This window comes from Suncus etruscus, chromosome 17 (assembly GCF_024139225.1).
Source record: "Suncus etruscus isolate mSunEtr1 chromosome 17, mSunEtr1.pri.cur, whole genome shotgun sequence".
Taxonomy (NCBI): Eukaryota; Metazoa; Chordata; class Mammalia; order Eulipotyphla; family Soricidae; genus Suncus; species Suncus etruscus.
In genome coordinates, this window is record NC_064864.1 from 2,026,571 (window position 1) to 2,050,100 (window position 23,530).

Consider the following 23,530-nt stretch of genomic DNA (forward strand, 5'->3'; position numbering starts at 1 on the left):
TTGGGCCACACCCAGCAGTACTCAGAGGTTACTCCTGGCTCTGCGCTCAGAAATCGCCCCTAGCAGGCTGGGGGACCATATGAGATGCCAGGATTGAACCCGGGACCATCCCGGGTTGGCAGTGTGCAAGGCAAACTCCTTACCGCTGTGCTGTGTCTTCAGTCCTGACATCTCATTACAATGATTTTTTGTTTGTTTTGGGGCCACACCTGGTGATATTCAGGGGTCACTTCTGGTCGTGCTCAGGGGACCATTTGGGATGCTAGGGCTCAACTCCTGGTGGCCATGTACAAAGCAAGTGCCCTACCTGTTGTGCTCTCACTCCAGCTCCAGAATCTTTTTGATTGGATGACTTCTGAATTATCTTTTTTTTTCTTCTGAAGTTATCTTTAAGGAGCAGAAATGATTTGTTTGTTTGTTTGCCTTCATTCTAGGTTTCTTGCGTGAAAATCATGCTTCCTACCACCAAGACCCATTCCCTGTTCCAGAAACAGAAATAATTTGACATACCCTACCATATTATCAGCTTTAAAGTGTACATGTGTGGCTGGAGCAATAGGACTGTGTCTGGGGCGCTTGCCTTGTAAGGGCTGATCCAAGTTTGATTGCTGGCATCCCATGTGGTCCTCTGAGTAATTCCTGAATGCAGAGCCAGGAGTAATCCCTAAGCATCACTGGGTGTGACCCAAAACAAACACAAGAGGGCCCGGAGCGATAGCACAGCGGGAGGGCATTTGCCTTGCAAAAGGCCAACCTAGGATAGACCTGGGTTCACTCCCTGGCATCCCATTTGATCCCCTGAGCTTGCCAGGTGCAATTTTTGAGCACAGAGCCAGGAGTAACCCCTGAGAGCTGCCGGGTGTGACCCCAAAACCAAACCAAACCAAACCAAACCAAAACAAAAAGAATAAAAACATTAGATGGAGGCTGGAGCCATAGATCGCACAATGGATAGGATATTTGTTTACCTCGCACGCAGCTCACTTGGGGTGCTGGGGGATGCATGGAGCCAAAAGTCATTTGCCAAGAGTCATTTGCCAGGAGTGACCCCTGAGCAGTACCCCTGTGTAGCTTACAAACCAAGCCACCACCATAAAAAACACATAGGAGTTGGAGAGCTGGTGAATTGGGGTTTGGGGGACCCAGGAAAAGCAGCCCCCCCTAGGCTCAGACTACAAGTCCCGGGGAGCCCCGCGGCATGTGTGTGAGCTGTGACAGCCAATGACAGCCAGAGTCTGCAAAGGTCTGGGCAGCGATGGCCTTAAAAGCAGGTGGCATGTGGGGAGGCCGGGTTGCAAGGGGCGCCCCGTCCCCTGCCGCTCCCCGACTCTGTCCGGCCTCCGAGCTCCGCAAGAATTCACTGAGCCCTGGGAATGGACTCGATCCTGGACTACAGTCCCGGGGAGGACGAGGACTTCTACGCGTTGCTGGGCTGCGACGAGCTGGCCTCGGTGAGACCCTGGACTCGACCCTTCCTGGCTGCGACAATGTTCCGACTTTGCATTTGCAACCAGGGTTTGGTTTTCTATTAAGACCCTGGAACCTGTTCTTACTCGCCACAATGTTTCCCATTTTTTATTTTTTTTCTTACTTTGTGACAATTTTCAATTTCTGTATTTGCGGGGTGTAAGGCGTTTTTGCCCACAAACCCGATCCTGTATTATTTTAAAGCCATTTGGTTCCCAGCAAGTGAAAGTCTTTAAATATATATTTATATATTTTATATAATAGAGTAATATATATTAACATATATTATATATTTATATATACATATGTGTATATATATATATATATGCTGAGTTTTGGCATCCTCTTTGATCCACACAAAAAATTCTATTTTATTTGCTGTTGGCTGTTTCGTAGTTTACACGAGTAATATGTTGTAATTGAGAAATATATGTTATGGTATATATTATAGTGTGTTATAAATGAATGACAGATACATACTATGATATAGTGGAGAAAAAGGTCATTTCTAGTCAGTAGTGATTTTAGAATTTTTATTTTTATATGTGCGCATGTAAATTTTATAAGTCAAGACACATCTCTTTGCTTTCATATGCCATATGTGTAAGAGACAATATTTCACCAAGGGGCAGTCTCTGTGAAGTAAGTCAGAAGTGGGGAGCAAATACTGCGTGATTTCACTTCTGTGGAAACAAATAAAGGAGTAGCTGGTGGCCAAGAAAAGAAAATCTTGGACTCAGAACACAGAACCGAGGTTCCCAAGGGGAAGGAATGGGCTGAGAGGCTCCCTGTGAGTTCATAAAGTGTGGTGTTTGTGTTTTGGCTTATCACGGTAGCCTGAAATGCATACACATTTACAGTCCTGTATATCAGTTTTAGATCAAATGAAAAAAAAACTTTTTTTTTTTGTTTTTTGTTTTTGGGCCACACCCGGTAACGCTCAGGGGTTACTCCTGGCTATGCACTCAGAAGTTGCTCCTGGCTTGGGGGACCATATGGGACGCCGGGGGATCGAACTGCGGTCCGTCCAAGGCTAGCGCAGGCAAGGCAGGCACCTTACCTCTAGCGCCACCGCCCAGCCCCGAAAAAAAAAACTTAAAGTATAGATTCCGAAATAACTTATGTTAAAACAGTCTTGGTTCCTTGATCTGTAGATCTGTCTAGAAGAACGTATTTACAATTCCAGAAAGACAATTATAGAGGTTATAACTTTTTGTTTATTTATTTATTTATTTATTATTTTGGGGCCACACCCTGCTGCGCTCAGGGGTCACTCCTGGCTCTGCACTCAGAAATCGCCCCTGGCAGGCTTGGGGGACCATGTGGGGTGTTGTGGATCGAACCTGGATTCATCCTGGGTTGCCTTTGTGCAAGGCAAACATCCCACCACTGTGCTAACTCTCCGGCCCTAGCTATATATTTTTTGATTTATGGAAACTCACATGATTCTGCTTCTCGAGGGTAATTATTCATGTTTGAACTATTAATTCTTCACCCTGTATTTTTATCTTTGAAGGTGTTCGGGAGAATATAAACCTGTTGATTCTTGCTTTCCTTCACTTTTTTTTTTTTTGGGGGGGGGTCACACCCGGCAGCTTTCAGGGGTTCCTCCTGGCTCTACATTCAGGAATCGCTCCTGGCAAGCTCGGGGGACCATATGGGATGCTGGGGTTTGAACCATCGACCTTCTGCATGCAAGGCAAACGCCTTACCTCCATTCTATCTCTCTGGGCCCTGAAAATCATTTAAAATATATATATATTTTATTTTGGGGCATATCTGGCTGTGTTCAGGGTGCTATACAGTTTCAGGGATCAAACCTGGGCCTCTTGCGTGCCAGGCACTCACTCTGGCTCCCTGAGACATTACCTGACCTGCACTGAAGCATTCAATAAATAAATCCCTTTCCCACTTCTGATATCTAGATGAAATCATGTCTAGAAATAGAAATATTTGATCAAAGCATAACAATTAAATATCATGTGCATTTTATGTTATGTGGGCCTACGTATGTATGTATGCATCCTAACTGTTTCCTAGAAAATGTGAAATTACTTATAATCTTATCAGGGGTGCGACAGGAAGGAAGACGCACGTCTTTGTGCCCACAATTACAATGTCATTACACGATGATATTCTTGAATGTTCTCTTTTGCTTCAGCAGATTATGTCCATTAGGTCGAGAACTTTTACATGATTACTTGTTAACCTGGTAGTAGTTTTCCAGTCGGCTGGACATTACTGGACCTTGACGTTGAGGGCCTCAGCTGCCCATGGGCTGTGCTAGAAAGGGTATTGCAGAAGATAAACAGATGAATAAATAGATAAGGAGATCAGATGCAAGACAGGCTAGCACCGTATCAAAAGTGTTTGATAGATTCGCGCTGACAAGAGAGACTGTTCTAAATTGGTCAAAAGAAGAAATTGGTAAAATATAAAATAATCAAAAATTCTTCTCTAGAATTACTGAGGATTAAATCACTGTAGTATGTTTCCTTTATGGGCTAAGATCAGAGAGTTTCCACACGGGAAAGGAAATAAACAGAACAGTACTTTAGCAAGCCAGAAAGTCAGTCTTTCTATGTTTGGTAGGCAGGCTTAATATTTTCTTCATACATTAAGATATTCCAGAAAGGGCCCGGAGAGATAGCACAGCGGCGTTCGCCTTGCAAGCAGCCGATTCAAGACCAAAGGTGGTTGGTTCGAATCCCGGTGTCCCATATGGTCCCCCGTGCCTGCCAGGAGCTATTTCTGAGCAGACAGCCAGGAGTGACCCCTGAGCACTGCCGGGTGTGGCCCAAAAACCAAACAAACAAACAAAAAAAGATATTCCAGAAAGGACCAGAGTGATAGATAGTACAGTGTTAAGGTGTTTGCCTTGCACGTTGCCAACCTGGGACGTACCCAGGTTTGATTCCCAGCATCCCATATTCCTGGCATCCCCTGAACCTGCCAAGAGCCATTTCTGAGGTCAGAGCCAGGAGTGACTCCTGAGTGCTGCTGGGTGTGGGCCCAAAACAAAAACATAAAAAACAAAAACACCAACCAAAATCTTTACCCATTACTCACAAAATTTATATTCAAATTACATCTTTTCTTTTCTATTAATCTTGGAATTCTTTGTTTTTTGATATTTTCGGTGGGGTGTTTGGCCACACCAGGCAATGCTCATGGCTGCTCTGGCTCCATGTTCAGGTATCAACCCCAGCAGCACTTGAGGACCCCCCGTGGTGCCAGGAATTGAGCCCCCCTTGGTCGTGTGGGAGACAGACAGTCGCAGCCTGTCTGTGGCCCTAGTTCTCAGGCCCTAACTCTGGACTTCTTGCTAAAGAAAGAAAAGCATCAAAAGGCGAGAAGAAGGGTTTTATATGAACAGTTTATAAAGGAGACAGCCTGAACACCGCTGAGCGTCTTTCGGAAATCTCAAACACACGCACATATCTGCTGTAGATTCTTGGGGCAGACCTAGCTGCTGATTTTTGTCAGTGGAATATATTGAATTCAGGGTGTCTTGAGCCACCTTATTCTAAATCCTGATTTTACTTCAGGTTGAACAGATTTTGGCAGAATTTAAGGCCAGAGCTCTGGAATGCCACCCTGACAAGCACCCTGAGGACCCCAAAGCCGGTAAGATATTGAATGATTTCTCTGTCTCACGAAAATGAATGGATCGTAGAACAAAAAGCCAAAGAACAGTCAACTTCACTTTTTTATTTTTTTTAAATATTTTTATTTTTAATTATGAGAACAAAGATGCAAAGAAAGAGGACAAGGTAAAGTTACAGGGGAAGGACAATCACCCATAACATAATTCTCAGAAGAAGTTCCCTTGCTGATATCTTAACTTCAACTTCACTTTTTTAAATTCATTCAGTCATTCAATGTCCAGGAGGGGCCTGGAGAGATAACACAGAGGCGTTTGCCTTGCAAGCAGCCGATCCAGGACCAAAGGTGGTTGGTTGGAATCCCGGTGTCCCATATGGTCCCCCGTGCCTGCCAGGAGTTATTTCTGAGCAGACAGCCAGGAGTAACCCCTGAGCACCGCTGGGTGTGGCCCAAAAACCAAATCAAACAAACAAACAAAAAAACAAAACAATGTCCAGGAATGTTTCTGCAATATCGGACGGTCAGAGGGGGGAACCATGCAGGACCTTCTCTTGCATGTTAAATTTTTTTTATTGATTTTTTTAAACTTTATTTATTAGGGGCTGGAGAGATAACATGGAGGTAAGGACTTTCTTGCATGCAGAAGGTCGGTGGTTCAAATACCGGCATCCCATATGGTCCCCCGAGCCTGCCGGGAGCGATTTCTGAGCGTAGAGCCAGGAGTAACCCGTGAGCACTACCGGGTGTGACCCAAAAAACAAACAAAAAAAGAACAAAACTTTATTTATTGATTGGTTTTTGGGCCACACCCGGCGGTGCTCAGGGGTTCCTCCTGGCTCTGCACTCAGAAACCACACCTGGCAAGCTGGGGGAACATATGGAATGCTGGGAATCGAACCGGGTCCCTCCAGGTCAGCCATGTACAAGGCAAGCACCTGCTATGCTATCTCTTCGGCCCTCTTTTCTTGCCTGTTAAGTGACCACTTGACATCGACTTAAATTAACTAATTAATTAATTTTGGATTTAAATCTCTCAATGACTAGCTTCCTCCCACCTCCATGTCCCTCCACAATGCCCACAGCCTGGCTGAATCCTGGGATCCACTTCACATTCTGGCCCCAGATATGGGGCAGGGCTAGGGGATCCAAATGGAAGGGATCTGGGCTCCACTGATATTTTGTCTGGTCGGGTCTGGAAGCCAGGTCAGCCCAAGGTTACTGAGGAGCCAGCACATAAGAAACAGGTGTTGATGGGACTAGAGTGGTGGCACAAGCGGTAGGCACAAGCATTTGCCTTGCACATGACTGACCCTGGATAGACCTGAGTTTGATCCCCATCATCCTACATGGTCCCTTAAGCCAGGAGCTATTTCTGAGTGCTGAGCCAGGAGTAACTCCTGAGCGTTACTGGTGTGGCCCAAAAAGAACAGGGTGTTGAGTGGATGGTGGGGCACTTCTGCTCACCTTGGCTGGCCCTGGGCACCGGGCTCCATCCGGTAGATCTTGAAGGCCTCTTAGACAAAGCCCAAAACCAAGATGATGCTCCAAACCAAAGCAGCCATGGCAGCTCCACCCTGGGAGGTCACGGCAGCACAGGACACAGACCCCCAGGAGCAGGAGGAGGGTGGGCTGACACAGAGCATGAAGTCCTGGGGAGGGAAGAGGGCAGAGGGGATCACCTGAGGTTTTTCAGGGTGGTCAGTGAACCATACACATCTGGCTTTACTTCTGTGATAATACTGCTTTGTGTTTTTTGGTTGCTGGGTTTTGGTTTTGGGGCGACAGCCAGAGGTGCATGGTGCTCACTTCTACCTTTGTGCTCAGCGATCTCTCTTGGCAGGGTTTGGGACCAGGTGGGATGTTGGGAATCCAGCCCAGGGTCCTGCATGCAAGCTGACCCATCTCCCTGTTGGCTGTGCTATTGCTCTGGCTTTGGGTTTAAAATTTATCAAGTTTATTTCATTTTAAGATCCTTTTTTGTGGGGGGGGGGGCACACCTGGTGATGCTTAGGGATTACTCCTGGCTCTGCACTCAGAAATTGCTCCTGGGAGGCTTCAGGGACCCTAGGGGGTGCTAGGGATCTAACCTAGGTCGACTGTGTGCAAGACCAGCATCCGACCCTCTGTGCGATCATTCTGGCCCCAGAAATCTAACAGACTCTTAAAAACAACCATTTCTCAGGTTATTCTTTAACTATCCGCCCGCCAGTCAACCATAACTCTGAGATGTTTTCTGTCCCCAGCAAACTGTTTCTGTCGGGCTCTAGGATGAATCACTAGGTAAATCTTTGCCATTTCTGGTTGCCGTAGTGATGAAAGTTTTCATGTACAGGTTACCTTAAGGCGTCTCGTTCAGGTAAACAGCAGACAGTGCAAATATTGTTTAAACAAAAAGGTACATAAACACCAAAATAAATAGGTTGGCAGGAGATGGGCGATTGGATCTTTGCGTAGATTTTGTTTTCCAAGTTCTAAGTTCCTACTTACAAAATTCATTTCTTTTTATTAAAAATGTATCTACTAAAGTAATATTTATTGTTTTTTTGGGGGGCTATACCTGGCAGTATGCTGGGGTTACTCCTGGCTCTGTGCACAGAAATTGCTCCTCGAAGGCTCAAGGAACAATACGGGCTACGGGGGATCAAACTTGGGTTGGCCCGGGTTGGCTGTGTGCAAGACAAATGCCCTATCCACTGTGCTATTGTTCCTGCCCCAATATTTATTTTTATTAAAACTTTGATTTTGGGGCCAGAGAGATAGCACAGTGGTAAGGCATTTGCCTTAAACGGAGAAGGACAGTGGTTCGAATCCCAGCATCCCATATGGTCCCCCGAGCCTGCCAGGAGCAATTTCTGAGCATAGAGCCAGGAGGAACCTCTGAGCGCTGCCAGGTGTGACTCTAAAATAAAAACAAAACAAAACAAAAAAACTTTTGATTTTATTGAATCTCTGTGAGATACAAAGTTTTAGAGTCACTCATGTTTGTGTTCCAGTCCCACAGTGTGTGAGCTCCTGTCCCTTCACCACTTTCCCTCCAAACACCCACACTTGCCTTCATCTCAGATACTTCTCTTTTTTCTTTTCAGGTGTTGTGGTCTGTAATACTCTTTCTGAAGGGGTACCATGCATATCACTTTACCCCCTTTCAGCACCCAGTTCTTGTCATTCCAACTACCATTGTCATAGTGGTCCCTTCTCTGCCCCAATTTCTCTCATCCCACTTTTTTTTTGTTTTTTGTTTTTTGTTTTTTTTGGGCCACACCTGGCGGTGCTCAGGGGTTACTCCTGGCTGTCTGCTCAGAAATAGCTCCTGGCAGGCACGGGGGACCTTATGGGACACCGGGATTCAAACCAACCACCTTTGGTCCTGGATCGGCTGCTTGCAAGGCAAACGCCGCTGTGCTATCTCTCCGGGCCCCTCATCCCACATTGTAGCAAGCTTTCTGCTATGGTATAGTCCTCCTGGCCTATATAATATATATATTATATATATATAATGTATATATAATATCTTTATTTAAGCATCATGGTTACAAACATGTTTGTAGTTGGGTTTCAGTCATAGAAAAGAACACCTACACCAGTGCAACCTTCCCGCCACCATTGCCCCCAAATCCCTTCTCCCTTAACCCCTGCCTGTATTCAAGACAGGCATTCTTTTTCTCTCACTCTCTACCATTGTCATAATAGTTGTCAGCGTAGTTATTTCTCTAACTGCACTCACCACTCTTTGTGGTAAGCTTCATGTTGTGAACCGGTCCTTCTGGCCCTCATCTCTATAGACTCTGGGTATTATTACAATAATGTCTTTTATTTTTCATAAATCCCACAGATGAGTGAGACTATTCTGTGTCAGTCTCTCCCTCTGACTAATTTCACTCAGCACTCACTATGTCCATCCATGTATAGGAGAATTTCATGAGTTCATGTCTCGTGACAGCTGCATAGTATTCCATTTGTGCATCTGTACCACAGTTTCTTTAGCCATTCATCTGTTGTGGGGCATCTGGGTTCTTTCCAGAGTCTGGCTATTGTCAATGATGCTGCAACGCACATAGGAGTGCAGGTGCCTTCTCTGCATTGTGTTTTTTGGTCCCCTAGAGTATATTCATAGGAGTGGTCTTGCTGGACCATATGAGAGCTCAACGTGAAGTTTTTGGAGGAATAGCAAACCATACTGTTTTTTCAAAAAGGCTGTATCAGTCAACATTCTTACCAATAGTGAATGAGAGTTCCTTTCTCCCCACATCCACACCAGCATTGATTGTTCTTGTTATTTTCTTTCTTTCTTTCTTTCTTTCTTTCTTTCTTTCTTTCTTTCTTTCTTTCTTTCTTTTTTCTTTCTTTCTTCTTTCTTTCTTTTTTCTTTCTTTCTTCTTTCTTTCTTTCTTTCTTTCTTTCTTTCTTTCTTTCTTTCTTTCTTTCTTTCTTTCTTTCTTTCTTTCTTTCTTTCTTTCTTTCTTTCTTTCTTTCTTTCTTTCTTTCTTTCTTCTCTTTCTTCTTTCTTCCTTCCTTCTTCCTTCCTTCTTCCTTCCTTCTTCCTTCCTTCCTTCCTCCTTCCTTCCTTCCTTCCTTCCTTCCTTCCTTCCTTCCTTCCTTCCTTCCTTCCTCCTCCCTCCCTCCCTCCCTCCCTCCCTCCCTCCCTCCCTCCCTCCCCCTCCCTCCCTCCCTCCCTCCCTCCTTCCTTCCTTCCTTCCTTCCTTCCTTCCTTCCTTCCTTCCTTCTTCTTTCCTTCTTCTTCTTCTTCTTCTTTCTTTCTTTCTTTCTTTCTTTCTTTCTTTCTTTCTTTCTTTCTTTCTTTCTTTCTTTCTTTCTTTCTTTCTTTCTTTCTTTCTTTCTTTCTTTCTTCTTTTCTTCTCTTTCCTTTCTTGGATAAAACAGGTTTAGGAATTCTAACACGCAAGCCTTCCTCTCCTAAGAAGCAGAGAGCACTTTCCTGAGGCCCAGGGTCTTTATTCGGAAGTGTCAGCCACACACTGGGGCGAAGAATAAGGGGGGCCTGGTTAATCCAGCATCTTCCCCAATTTTGTTATTTTCTATGTGTACCGATCAATGTGTGTTCTATGTGTGCTGTGTATCAACTTTTCTTTGACCCTGTAAAAAGGGATTTTTAGACCAGTGTAAGGCCCTGTGAAATGGCACTTCTGCTATTGATTTATAGTAGAGAAATTTGCTTTGTAGCAGGAGGCCTCGTTCCATCACTGGTGCCACCTAGACCCTAAAACCCCATAGGAATGATGCCTGAGCTTGGAGCCAGGGATAGCCACTGAACACAAGGTGTGGTTCCCAACACCCAAGACAAACATGGGGGGTTGGAATATGTATAATACAGTGGGTAAGACTCCTGCCTTGCATGTGGCCAACCTGGGTTCACAACTTATGGTCTCCTGAACGTTGTCAGGAGTGATTCTTGAATGCAGAGCCAGGAGTAATCCCAGAGCATCACCTGAAGTGACCCCAAAACCAACTGATGTTGGAATTTTGAAGAAGGGGAACTTATTCCTCAGAGAGTTCTTTGCCTTTTGCCAATGGATGTCTTTCAAGGTCTCAATGGTTTCTTACTTTATTTATTTATGTTTGGTTTTTGGGTCACACCCGGCGGTGCTCAGGAGTTACTCCTGGCTCTGTGCTCAGACTCAGGGGACCCTATGGGATGCCGGGGATCAAACCCAAGTTGACCATGTGTGAGGCAAATGCCCTACCTCTGTGCTGTCACTCCAGCCCTTAAATGGTATATTTTGGGGCCAGCGCGGTGGCGCTAGAGGAAAGGTGTCTGCCTTATCAGCGCTAGCCTAGGACGGACCGCTCTTCGATCCCCCTGCGTCCCATATGGTCCCCCAAGCCAAGAGGGACTTCTGAGTGCAGAGCGAGGAGGAACCCTTGAGCATCAAATGGGTGTGGCCCGAAAACAAAAACCAAAAAAGGAATATTTTTCTTCTGAGTTTTTCAGAGCATGTTTAATATCAGATTATTATTACTATTTCTCAGGTCCTTGGCTCTGATAATACAAGTTATTATATCATTATATTTACATATAGCATTTCAATATATCACATGACATATAACATAATAAATCATATCACATATAACATACTATATTGTTATAAAATAATATGTGATTTATTCTATATATCAGTCTATAAAATAATGGTTCTATGTAATAGTTAACAACAATAATCATTTTATATATTAATTATAATTAAATAACAGTAATTATTATATATCAATACTTATATAGAATAATATTTTATCATCTATATTATTGTGACATTGCATTTGGAAGAACTTCTGTCTTTGCGAGGCAGCCTAGAGGGCATGAACAGAGTGTCTCCCAAAGACCAGCATCATTTGCCTCTGCAAACACATGGATGAGATTTCTCGTCTGTGGCAAATGTTTATCTTGGGTGATTCACCCGATGAGCCAATATCTCAAAGGCCACCTACAAACACAAACGCATTGAAGGCGGCAGAGAGAAGGAACAAGGAAGAGCCCAAGATAAGTCTCTTCCGCTGCCTCTTAGGGCCGTTTGAGGGGATGACCTCAGAGCCATTCCAGGGAACTGCTTTCGTCACGAACGAACCCCGAGGGTGAGGCCAGCCGACCAAGCCCAGAAGAAGAGAAGGTGACTCAGAGATAACTGTGCAAATCCCCACAAACCCACCTGGCAGTGGACCTCAGCGGTGATGAGTCAGAGAGCCTTTTTATCCCTCATATCTTTTTTAATTTTAAATAAAATAAAACTAATGAAATAATTTTAATTATTTGATTAATTTTAATAATTTTTTTTTTTTGGTTTTTGGGCCACACCCATTTGACGCTCAGGGGTTACTCCTGGCTATGAGCTCAGAAATCGCCCCTGGCTTGGGGGGACCATATGGAACGCCAGGGGATCGAACCATGGTCCGTCCTACGCTAGCGCTTGCAAGGCAGACACCTTACCTCTAGCGCCACCTTCCCGGCCCCTAATTTTAATAATTTTAAATAAAATGATTTAGAACAGTTTAAAGTAGTTTTTAAGAGTCCCCTTGACCCTTTCATTCCCACTCCGTCCAAGAGTGATATTAGGTCCAGCAGTGTCCTCCTCGGGATCAGGGAAGTACCCCCGATGGCTGGTTTTTGAGACACACTGGGCAGTGCTAAGTACTTACTCTGGATTTTGTGCTCTGAGATAGTTTCTGGTGGTGAAGGAGGTACCGTGTGTGCTGTCCTGGATCTAACTGGTGTTGGCTGCATTCAAGGCAAGAGCCTTTTGTTTTGTTTTTGAGCCATCCCCAGCTATGCTCAGGGGTTACTCCTGGCTCTGCACTCAAGAATGACTCTGAAGGCCAAAGAGATAGCATGGAGGTAAAGCATTTGCCTTTCATGCAGAAGGACAGTGGTTCGAATCCCGGCATCCCATATGGTCCCTGAGCCTGCCAGGAGCGATTTCTGAGCATAGACCCTGGAGGAACACCTGAAGTCTGCCTAATGTGACCCAAAAACCAAAACAAAACAAAAAACAAAAAAAAATTACTCTGGTGGATAATTCTTGGGGTTTTCTGGGGATTGAACTCGGGTTGGCTGCATGCAAGACAAGCAGCCTACGTGCTGTACTGTGCCTCCAAAGCCAGCAAGCCAAGAACCTCAACCTCTGTACTATCTTTCTATATATATGATATATACATACATTTGTAGAGTTAAATAAGTGTTTGTATAATTTATGTACATATTTAATAATTCAACAATACAACATGCATATTCATAATTTATACTTATAATTAAATATGCATGTTTAATTGTATATAGAGGTTTTTCTTTTTGTTTTTTGGGGCCGCACCCAGCTGTGCTAACTGCTTACTTCTGGCTCTGTATTCAAAAATCACTCTTAATGGGTTTAGGGACCATTTGGGGTAATTGAATCTGGGTTGTATGCATGCCTGGTAAACACTTTACCTGCTCTATTAACACTCTGGCTCATATAAAATATGCATATATATTTTTGGGCCAAAGCCCAGAATGCTCAGGGGTTGCTTGAGCCCATATATAAAATATCTATGTAATTATATATTACATATAAATTATATACATATATGTGTTGGGGTCATACCTGCTGATGCTCAGGAGTTACTCTTGCACTCAGGAATCACTCTTGGAGGTGCTTGGATATATGGGATGATGGGGCTTGAACCTAAGTTGGCTGTGTGCAAGGCAAGCTCCTGACCCATTGTTATGTCTGTCTGGCCCCTCAATGTTTATTTTTTTAAGAGTTTTGAGTTGATTGAGGAGCAGAAAAAATATGAAGAGTGTTTCTATTAAGGCTATGACAAATTTTTTCATTGCATTTCATCTGTTTGAATAGATTGATATCAGAGCTACCATTTAACTTGCCATGTTATTTCTTTCTTTCTTCATTTTTTTTTTTTTTGTGGTTTTTGGGTCACACCCGGCAGTGCTCAGGGGTTATTCCTGGCTCCAGGCTCAGAAATTGCTCCTGGCAGGCACGGGGGACCATATGAGATGCCGGGATTCGAACCGATGACCTCCTGCATAAAAGGCAAACCCCTTACCTCTATGCTATCTCTCCAGCCCCTATTACTTTACTTTTAATAGAATTTTTTGTTTGTTTGTTTTTGGGTCACACTTGGCAGTGCTCAGGGGCTGCTCCTGGCAGTCTCAGGGGACCATATGGGATGCTGGGATTCGAACCACCTTCCATCCTGGATCAGCTGCTTGCAAGGCAAACCCCCTACTGCTGTGCTTTCTCTCCAGCACCGTCATGTTATTTCCTGTGATACAAACCTCCTATTGCTCTTACTTCTTTCTATAATATCTTTATTAAAATGCCACGATTACAAACATGTTTGTAGTTGGGCTTCAGCTATGAAAAAAGGAATACCCCCCTTCACAAGTGCAAGGCAAGGGCTGGAGTGACAGCACAGTCGTAGCGCATTTAACTTGCTTGTGTCTGACCCGGGATGGACCCGGGTTTAATTCCTGGCATCCCATATGGTCCCCCGAGCTTGCAAGGAGTGATTTCTGAGCGCTGAGCCAGGAGAAACCCCTGAGCAACTCCAGCTGTGGCCCCAAAACAAAAACAAATAAACAAAAAAAAAACCAACAAAAAACCAAACAGCCAAACAAAAAACCTTTCTGGGCCAAAGTTACATACAGCAGGTAGGGTGCTGCCTTGCATACAGCCTCTGGGTTTAATCCCCGGCATCTCATATGGTCACTGAAGAGCATCAGGAGTGATCCCTGAGCACAGAGCCAGGAGTAAGCCTTGAGCAGTGCTGACTGTGGTCCAAAAAATCAAAATAAAATCATCTTTCTGAGGGTATTGGGCATTTTGGGAGGAGTGAAGGGAGAAATATTTTGCACATTAATATCATAGGCCTTAACACCGCTGTAACCATGTTTTGTAAACTACAGCAAGGATTAAAAACAAAAACAATTAATCCCTAAGAGGGAGGAATGCTCATGTTGTGATTCTTTTTCCCCAGTGGAGACTTTCCAGAAACTTCAGAAAGCGAAGGAGACTCTGACGAGCGAGGAGAGCCGAGCCCGCTATGACCTCTGGCGACGCAGCCAGGTGGCGATGCCTTTCCAGCAGTGGGAGACTTTCAAGGACTCCGTGAAAACGGTGGGTCCCTCCCTGTGTGACATGGACTTCTGAAGCTCAGGACATACACACACACTGCCTTTAGGCTTGGTAGGACACATGAAGGATAAGGTGAAGCAATTGGCAGAACATGGATGTACCTTGGTACCCCTGGACCAAGATCAGGAAGACCTGTGATAACATTGACAGTCTATGGCTGTTCAGTTTGAACACTCCTGTTGTCACTTACTTAAAAAAAAAAAATCCAGGGGCCAGAGAGATGACGCAAGCGGTAGGGCATTTGCCTTGCATCCAGTTGACCCAGGATGGATGGGGGTTCGAATCCGGCATCCCGTATGGTCCCCCAAGCCAGGAGTGATTTTTGAGCGCAGAGTCAGGAGTAAACCCTGAGTGTCACCAGGTGTGGCCCTCCCCTGTAAAATAATCCAACAAGTCAGGGTCAGAGTGATAGCACAGTGGGAAAGGCATTTGCCTTGTACGTGGACAACCCAGGTTCGATCCCGGGCATCCCATATGGTTCTTCGAGCCCGCCAGAAGTGATTCCTGAGCACAGAGCCAGGAGTAACCCCTGAGCACTGCTGGGTGTGGCTCAAAAATAAAAACAACAAAAACCAACCAACCAATGAAACACCACACCCAAAACAACAACAACAACAACAATCCCTCAACAAATCAGAAGAATCTATTTCCTTCCTCTCCAGTTCTGGTTATTGCAGACTGGAGGCTGCCTGTCTGGTCACGCTGCCAGGTGTCTGGTGGCTGTGCCCTGGTGCTGGGGATCCCACATGGCTTCTGCTAGGACAGTGCTGGACACCTGTGCGTGGTGCTGGTGGTGCAACTCTTGGCCTCGGGCTTGCAAGGCAGCTCATTTGCTACGACACTCGGCTCCTGTCGCTCAGATCTTGTGCGTTCACATGATGGTGCCTTTGCAGCTACTGTCGACTTTGGAACCACTGAAAACTCATCGCTTCCATTTTGTAGTTCATTTTATTTTTAGTTTTTTGGTGCTTGGGTCACACCTGGTGGTGCTCAGGGTTACTCCAGTCTCTTCTCTCAGAAATTGCTGTTGGCAGGCTTGGGGTAGCATATGGGATGCCAGAGACTGAACCTGGGTCCTGGGTGGGCTGCATGCAGGGCAAATGTCCTACTACGGTGCTATCGTTCTGGCCCCTAATTCGCAGTATTTAAATAAAAACTGAAACAAAAACAAAAACAAAAACAAAACCTTGTGACTTCGCATATTCAAAAATAAGATTTATTTCTTTTTGGTTTTGTTCTTTGGCCCACTGGTTTTGCACAGGGGTTACTCCTGGTTCTGCATTCAGAAATTACTCCTGGCAAGCTCAGGGGACCATATGGGATGCCAGGGACTGAACTTGGGTTGGCCACATGCAAGACAAACTCCCTACCCACTGTGCTATCGCTCCAGCCCTCTCCCTGAAAAAAAAATAAGATTTTTTTCTTCTGTTTTGTGCGTGACTAAAATTCCTTATTGTGTGTGACCAAAAATTCCTTATTTGACTAAACATGCTTCTGCCACCCCTGCATGACCACATTGCCATTCTACTGAGTTCCATCCATTAACAGCAGCTGCCTGTGTGATCTTTGCCATTCAAATGCTTCTTGATTTATAGCTCATTTCTTTCTAGAGGCTCCCGTGAGCTCTGTTACTTAATTTTCACGGCTGATATCAAGTTATCTGCGGACTTTTCCAATCTCTTTACCAATCTGTGCTTTTATTTATATTACCAAAGTCTTTCCATTAAATACTGATTTCCTGTCTCCAAACGCATCCCTGTTGCTGTGGCTTGAGCTGAACTCTGAATGATTCGAGGTCTTATATAATAATCGCATTTTGAGTCCTGCTAGCATTCGTCTTGTCAGCAAAATTGAAATTGTGTGTTAGCCTGGCGTTCGCGCTTGGGTTTGTTTTTATTCCCAGAGCTTCGATGATGAACTGTGGGGCTTTCTGATCTAAATCAACGCTGATATTTTATTCTCAGAAGGTTTTCTTTGTTTGTCCTGTTATTGCTGATCTGCCTTTGTTTCTCTTCCTTGGTGGATTGCCGTTACCTTTACAGTAAATCTATCACATTATCACATTTGGTAGATTTACTGTAAATTCCCTCTCATTATTTCTTCTCTGTTTTTGTTTGGGGCCACATGATGCTGTGCCCAGGGTTTATTCCTGGCTCTCTGCTCAGGGGTCATTGCTAGCAGAGCCAAATGGACACTATGGAGTAGTGGGGATGAACCTGGGTTGGCTGCCTGCAAGGAAAGCATTTTTTTGTGTGTGTGTGGTTTTTGGGTCACACCCGGCAGTGCTCAGGGGTTTTTCCTGGCTCCGTGCTCAGAAATCGCTCCTGGCAGGCACGGGGGACCATATGGGACACCAGGATTCGAACCGATGACCTTCTGCATGAAAGGTAAACACCTTGCCTCCATGCTTTCTCTCCAGCCCTGCAAGGAAAGCATTTTACCCATTTGTACTATCTCTCTGGCCCTTATTTCTGTTACTTTATTTTTATTGTTTATTTGTGTTTGGCCACACCTGGTGACGCTCAGGGGTCACTATTGGCTCTACTCAGAAATCACTCCTGGCAGGCTCGAGGGACCATATGGGATGCCGGGATTCGAACCACTGTCCTTCCTGGATCAACTGCTTGCAAGGCAAACACCTTACCGCTGTGCTATCTCTCTGACCCCACTTTGATCATTTCTTTTTTTTTTTTTTTTTTTTTTTTTTTTTTTTGTTTATTTTTTGGTTTTTGGGCCACACCCGGTGGTGCTCAGGGGTTACTCCTGGCTGTCTGCTCAGAAATAGCTCCTGTCAGGCACCGGGGACCATATGGGACACCGGGATTCGAACCAACCACCTTTGGTCCTGGATTGGCTGCTTGCAAGGCAAACGCCACTGTGCTATCTCTCCGGGCCCCTGATCATTTCTTAACCTCAGAGTCCTTTTAAGTTTTCTTTGGGGGAGGAGATGGGATGAAAGAAGAGAAGGCATAAAAGCGTTGACGTTGCTCCATGACCATCCCAGAGACGCTGAGAAATATGCTTTGTGAGCACAGAAATGAGTGATATTTCATGTGCCAGCAGACAGGCTGATGGTTTAGATTTCACCTACATATTCTTTAATTAAGACCAGCAATTTTTTTTTTTTGGTTTTGGGGCCACACCCAGTGATGCTCAGGGGTTACTTTCAGCTATGTGCTCAGAAATCACTCCGAGCTCGGGGGACCATATGGGATGCCAGGGATCAAACCACAGTTTGTCCTGGGTCAGCTGTGTGCAAGGCAAACGCCCTACCGCTGCACCATCCCTCTGGCCCCTGGGACCAGCAATTATTATTAATTAATACTTATTATTGGGTCAAATAATACTTTATTGTGGTTTACTCATCTATGGATAGGTGGGTTGGCTGAAATCTCCAAATGCCTTTTCACTAGAAGCCTTCAAAGTGTTTACTGGAGGAGTCATCTGTCCACACCACAAAGCTGACTGCTGGCACTCTTATTCGGAGAGAAATAATGACACCCTGAGCCATTATGTCCCGTACAGCCCCAAGAGCTGGAGTGAGAGGCTTAGAACTTATGTGTCATGTGTCAGTATTCTCAAGTCTCACTTTAAATTTTTGAATTTCTGCCGATTTTTCATCCGCTCCTCCAGTTGCCTTTTTTTTTTTTTACACAGGAGCCAGTCTCTTTTCTCTTGGGCCTGGGCAGAACTCCTCCCCCCAACCAACAGTCCAAACAATAAAACTAAGATCTGGGGCCAGAGCGATAGCACAGCTGTAGGGCGTTTGCCTTGAATACGGCAGACCCAAGACCCAGGTTCAATCCCCGGCATCCCATGTGGTCCCCCGAACCTGCCAGGAGCGATTTCTGAGCTTTATGATGGGTGGTTTTGGATCTTGGGGTTAATTATTTTTGGGAAGAAAATTCAGAATGGCCCTATTTTGCATTTGGGGAGAGAGTTTTGTGAGTGGGAGGGGGGCAGGGTTTGGGTCACAGGCTCCTGGCTCTGTGCTCAAGGATCATACTTGTGGTGTTTGGGGGACTATATATGGTGCCAGAGATGGAACCTGGATAGGCTGCATGCAAGGCAAGCAACGTCCCTGGTGTCCTGTTCCCCTTCCTCCATACACCAGATTTGATTTCCACCCATGAGTGAAAGAACATGGGATTGTTTTCATCTTTTATTTATTTATTTATTCATTCATTCATTCATTCATTCATTCATTCATTCATTTATTTATTTATTCATTCATTTATTTTTATTTTTGGGCCACACCCAGCGGTGCTCAGGGGTTACTCCTGGCTATCTGCTCAGAAATAGCCCCTGGCAGGCACGGGGGACCATATGGGATGCCAGGATTTGAACCAATGACCTTCTGCATGAAAGGCAAAACGCCTTACCTCCATGCTATCTCTCCGGCCCCTGTTTTCATCTTTTAACTTTGACATTTTCACTTTTACTTTGAATAGTGCTGCCGTGAACAATTGTGTGTGATTTTTTTTAAAATAGCTGTTTTCAGGTCCTTTTTGGAATAAATTGAAGAATGGGATTGTTCAATCATATAGCAATTCTTTTTTTTGTTTTGTTTTTGGGCCACACCCGGTGACGCTCAAGGGTTACTCCTGGCTATACACTCAGAAGTCACTCCTGGCTTGGGGGACCATATGGGATGCCGGGGGATCGAACCGCGGTCCGTCCTAGGCTAGCGCTGGCAAGGCAGACACCTTACCTCTAGCGCCACCACCCCGGCCCCTCATATAGCAATTCTACAACATTATGGGAGCTGGAGTGATAGCTCAGTGATAGGGTGTTTGTCTTGCAGGCAGTCAATCCATGACAGATCGTGGTTTGAAACCCAGCATCCTATATGGTCCCCTGAGCTTGCCAGGAGTGATTTCTGAGCGAAGAGCCAGGAGGAACCCCTGAGTGCTGCCGGGTGTGGTCTCAAAACTCAAAAACCAATTAACCAAAAAACCAAAAAACATTGTGAAGTCACATTTTCCTTTTGAAGCTCTATAAAGGTGGCCTTTTAAATCTGTACCAAGAAGTTGATTTTTCTTTATGTCATTAGAGTTTTAATTAATGTGAATTAACCAGAACCTGGGTTAATTTGTTTTATTTTGGCCACACCTGGGGTGTGTGTGTGTGTGTGTGTGTGTGTGTGTGATGCCACGGATTGAACCCAGGTCCCGGGTTGGCCGTGTGCAAGGCAAATACCCTACTGCTATGCTATCTCTCTGACCCCTGGGTTAATTTATTAGTAGTCTACCCCAATGTTTCTCATCCTTTTCCTTCTAGATGGCCCCTTCTGATGTTGTTTTCTTCCTGTGGCCCCTCTCCTAGTTTCATTCTGTGGCCCCCCCCCCCATATTATAACATTTCCATTTGTGGCCCCACTTGTAATATCCTGTAGATGCATAGGGGGCCACATTGCCCCCAGTTGAGAAACACTGGTCTGCCTACCTTTCTGCTAATGAGCGCTATAATAGTAGGCTAGGTGTGGCTATATACTGGGCAGTTTTTGTTTGCTTGTTTTTGGCCACAACTGGTGGTACTCAAGGACTACTCCCTGCTCTGCATTCAGGAATCAGTCCTGCTGGTGCTTTGGGGCCATATGGATTGCTGGGATTGAACTCAGATTAGCTATGTATCAGGCAGGCACCTTACCTGCTGTGTTATCTCCCCAGCCCCTGTCTATTTAGCTTTGAATATAGGAAAGTGTTTATTTTTCGCACTATCTGTTTGTTCTGAACCCATGCAGTCGATGCACTGGACTGTCAGAGGTAAAAAGGATTTGATGCTGGAAGACTCTGACGAGACACACAAGACGGAGACAGAAGGCCGGAATGAGCGAAGACAAGCAACGGAGGACAATCTGGGCGTGAGCGGAGAGAAGATGGAGCCAGCAGAACTCGAGTCCCCGGGGAAGTCTCTGTCTCCACAAGACCCAGATTCTGCAAGTAAGTCAGGCCACACTGGCTTGCAGGGCATAGAAGGTTTGGCACCAATGAGCTGGTTCATATCAGATTCTGGTCCTTTCCCAACTGCAGTCCTGGCTGTTGAAGGGTTGGTTGGGCATCTTAAAAGATACTTAACCTATTGGGGCCGAGAGATAGCAGGGAGGCAGGGCAATTGCCTTGCATGCAGAAGGACAGTGTTTCAAATCCTGGCACCCCTCGAGCCTGCCAGGAGTGATTTCTGAGCACAGAGTCAGGAGTAACCCCTAGTGTCACTGGGTGTGATCCAAAACCAAAACAAAATAATCTATAAAAAAATTCTATTGCTGAAGAGTTAAGTTTTATAATAATAATAATAATAATTATTATTATTATTATTAAAGTTAGTTTCTTGATATTTTTGGACATTTATAAATGGTATCATGATAAACATCCATGTAATTAAACCCGTGAGCATATTTATGCTTTTTTCCTTAGGATAAATTTCTAGAAGTACATGATTGGGTTAAAAGATTTATGCGTTTTAACAAGTGTGATGAATATTACCAAGTTGCTACCAGAATAGTTTTGCCAATTTACACTTCTTCCAGGAGAGAAAGAAAATGACCTTTTCTGTAGTTTTTGAGATTTGTTGATTGGATTAAAAACGTTACTACTGGAGAATGAATTATTTGTATTTCCGGGCATTCTTTAGCATTGACCTTTTACTTTTGGCAGCTGTTTGGAATTTGCCATTTTTTCCACAGGTGAATTGTCAGAATTTACCACTTTACCAACCACATACAAATATTCTATTATTATTGAGTGTTTAAGCTTGTGGGGGGGCCTTTCATTCATATTAAATTATGATTCTAATAATTTAGAAGTCTGCTTAAGTTATTCTATTTCCATAAGAGATTAGTCATTCATATGAGTTATTTTACTTATTGCAGTGAAATCTTGGAGCTAAAATACTTCACTGTTTTATTTTATTTATTTTATTTTCTTAGCTTTATCCTATGTGATGGATTTTAATAGAATTATAAAATATGGGGCCGGGCGGTGGCGCTGGAGGTAAGGTGCCTGCCTTGCCTGCGCTAGCCTAGGACGGACCGCGGTTCGATCCCCCGGCGTCCCATATGGTCCCCCAAGAAGCCAGGAGCAACTTCTGAGCGCATAGCCAGGAGTAACCCCTGAGTGTCACAGGGTGTGGCCCAAAAACCAAAAAAAAAAAAAAAAAGAATTATAAAATAATACTTTTATTTTCTTGGATCAATTTAACAACTTTGGTGATTTTTAAAATTTAATGTGTTATAACAGTCAGTCTAGTAAATACTTCTCTATTTTAAACCTGATTTTTTTGTTGCCTACCTTTCATATGAAATTCTTCTTTTTTCTCTACTGAAGGCTTTTCCGACACGAATTGCTGGCATCTTCGCTTCCGTTGGTCTGGGGATACGCCCTCAGAGCTCCTAAGGAAATTCAGAAACTATGAAATATGAACTGTTCTTGCTTCATAAAAGAGAGACACTAGACCAACTCCTGTGTTTGCCAATGTGACGTCTTTGTTCAAATCTTGAAAAATGGCAGTTTGTCTGTCGTGTTTGTGAGACACTGAGTACAAATTAACTGCAAGCAACCTTGAGTCCAATCTCAACATATTTTTTCAATAAGGCAAATTTAGAATCATTTCTTTCACCATCTGATTTAAGGCTCCTTAGATCCTGAGCAGATTATATGTGTGTTTTCTTTTTAAATGACAGACACCCATTTAAAAAAAAAATCACTCTATTTTTTAATGCTTCATAGATGTGTCGAGGAATGTTTCCTGACTATGGGTTTAAAATGAAATGTGAAATTACTGGTCAAACTCCATGGAATGAAAGAAATAGTCCAACATCCATAGTGAGTCTACAGTTTAACTGAATTTAAAAACAATTTGAATAAGCATTTATGCTTGAATTTTACTGATTTGCGGAAATGTGTCTGACATGATTTCTTCTGTAATAGGTAGCCAGTGATAAATTTATAAATTATATTCTCATGGGGCCGGGCGGTGGCGCTGGAGGTAAGGTGCCTGCCTTACCTGCGCTAGCCTAGGAGACGGACCGCGGTTCGATCCCCCGGCGTCCCATATGGTCCCCCAAGCCAGGAGGGACTTCTGAGCGCATAGCCAGGAGTAACCCCTGAGCGTTACCGGGTGTGGCCCAAAAACCAAAAAAAAAAAAAAAATTATATTCTCATGCAGAAAATGGGTCTTTTAAGCAATATAACCTTTTTAGATTGGAATTATTTATGGCCACACGCAGTCTAGGGTTATTTTCTTAGTTTGTAGACAAGTGAATGAAGAATGAATATGGAATAAGTTCTGTAGAGCAGATATTGCTTTTTTTGAGGGTGTTTTGGGCCACATCCAGTGGCGTTCAGGGGTTCCTCCTGGCAGACCTATGGGATGCCAGGGATCAAACCCGGGTTGGCTGTGTGCAAGGCAAATGCCCTGCCACTGTCTATCTCTTCGGCCCCCAGCTATTGCTCTTTTGGGGAGGTCACCCCCAGCTATGCTTCAGGTGTTATTTTTGGCTCTGCACTCAGAAATCACTCCTGGCGGTGCTTGGGGGACCAGATGGGATGCTGGGACTCCAACCCTGGTTGGCTGTGTGCAAGTCAAGTGTCCTACTCACTCTATTATTGCCGAAGCCACAGAGCAGAGATTTCTCAGTGACTGCTGTCGCTCGTCTGTAGCCAAATGAGAAGAAGTGTGTGGTCCCCACCGCTAAATGTGCCCCCAACACACTTACAAGGAAAAAGGAAAAACACAGGAAACGTATTCCTTTTATTAACTAGTATCTTAACAAACTGTATTAGTGTTATAGTTAACATGACCAAGTCTTTCAGATCAGG

At 44.4% G+C, this 23,530-nt stretch overlaps 1 protein-coding gene across 1 annotated transcript; it reads left to right on the forward strand.

The window, feature by feature from the left end:
• The first annotated feature begins 1,312 nt into the window (after nucleotides 1-1,312).
• On the forward strand, nucleotides 1,313-22,263 carry DNAJC12 (DnaJ heat shock protein family (Hsp40) member C12). The gene is made up of 5 exons (XM_049790505.1): nucleotides 1,313-1,451; nucleotides 5,016-5,094; nucleotides 14,554-14,693; nucleotides 20,455-20,653; nucleotides 22,037-22,263. Exons 1-5 carry the CDS (start codon nucleotides 1,374-1,376, stop codon nucleotides 22,129-22,131), a joined length of 591 nt encoding a protein of 196 aa, XP_049646462.1. The 5' UTR covers nucleotides 1,313-1,373; the 3' UTR covers nucleotides 22,132-22,263.
• Nucleotides 22,264-23,530: the final 1,267 nt, after the last annotated feature.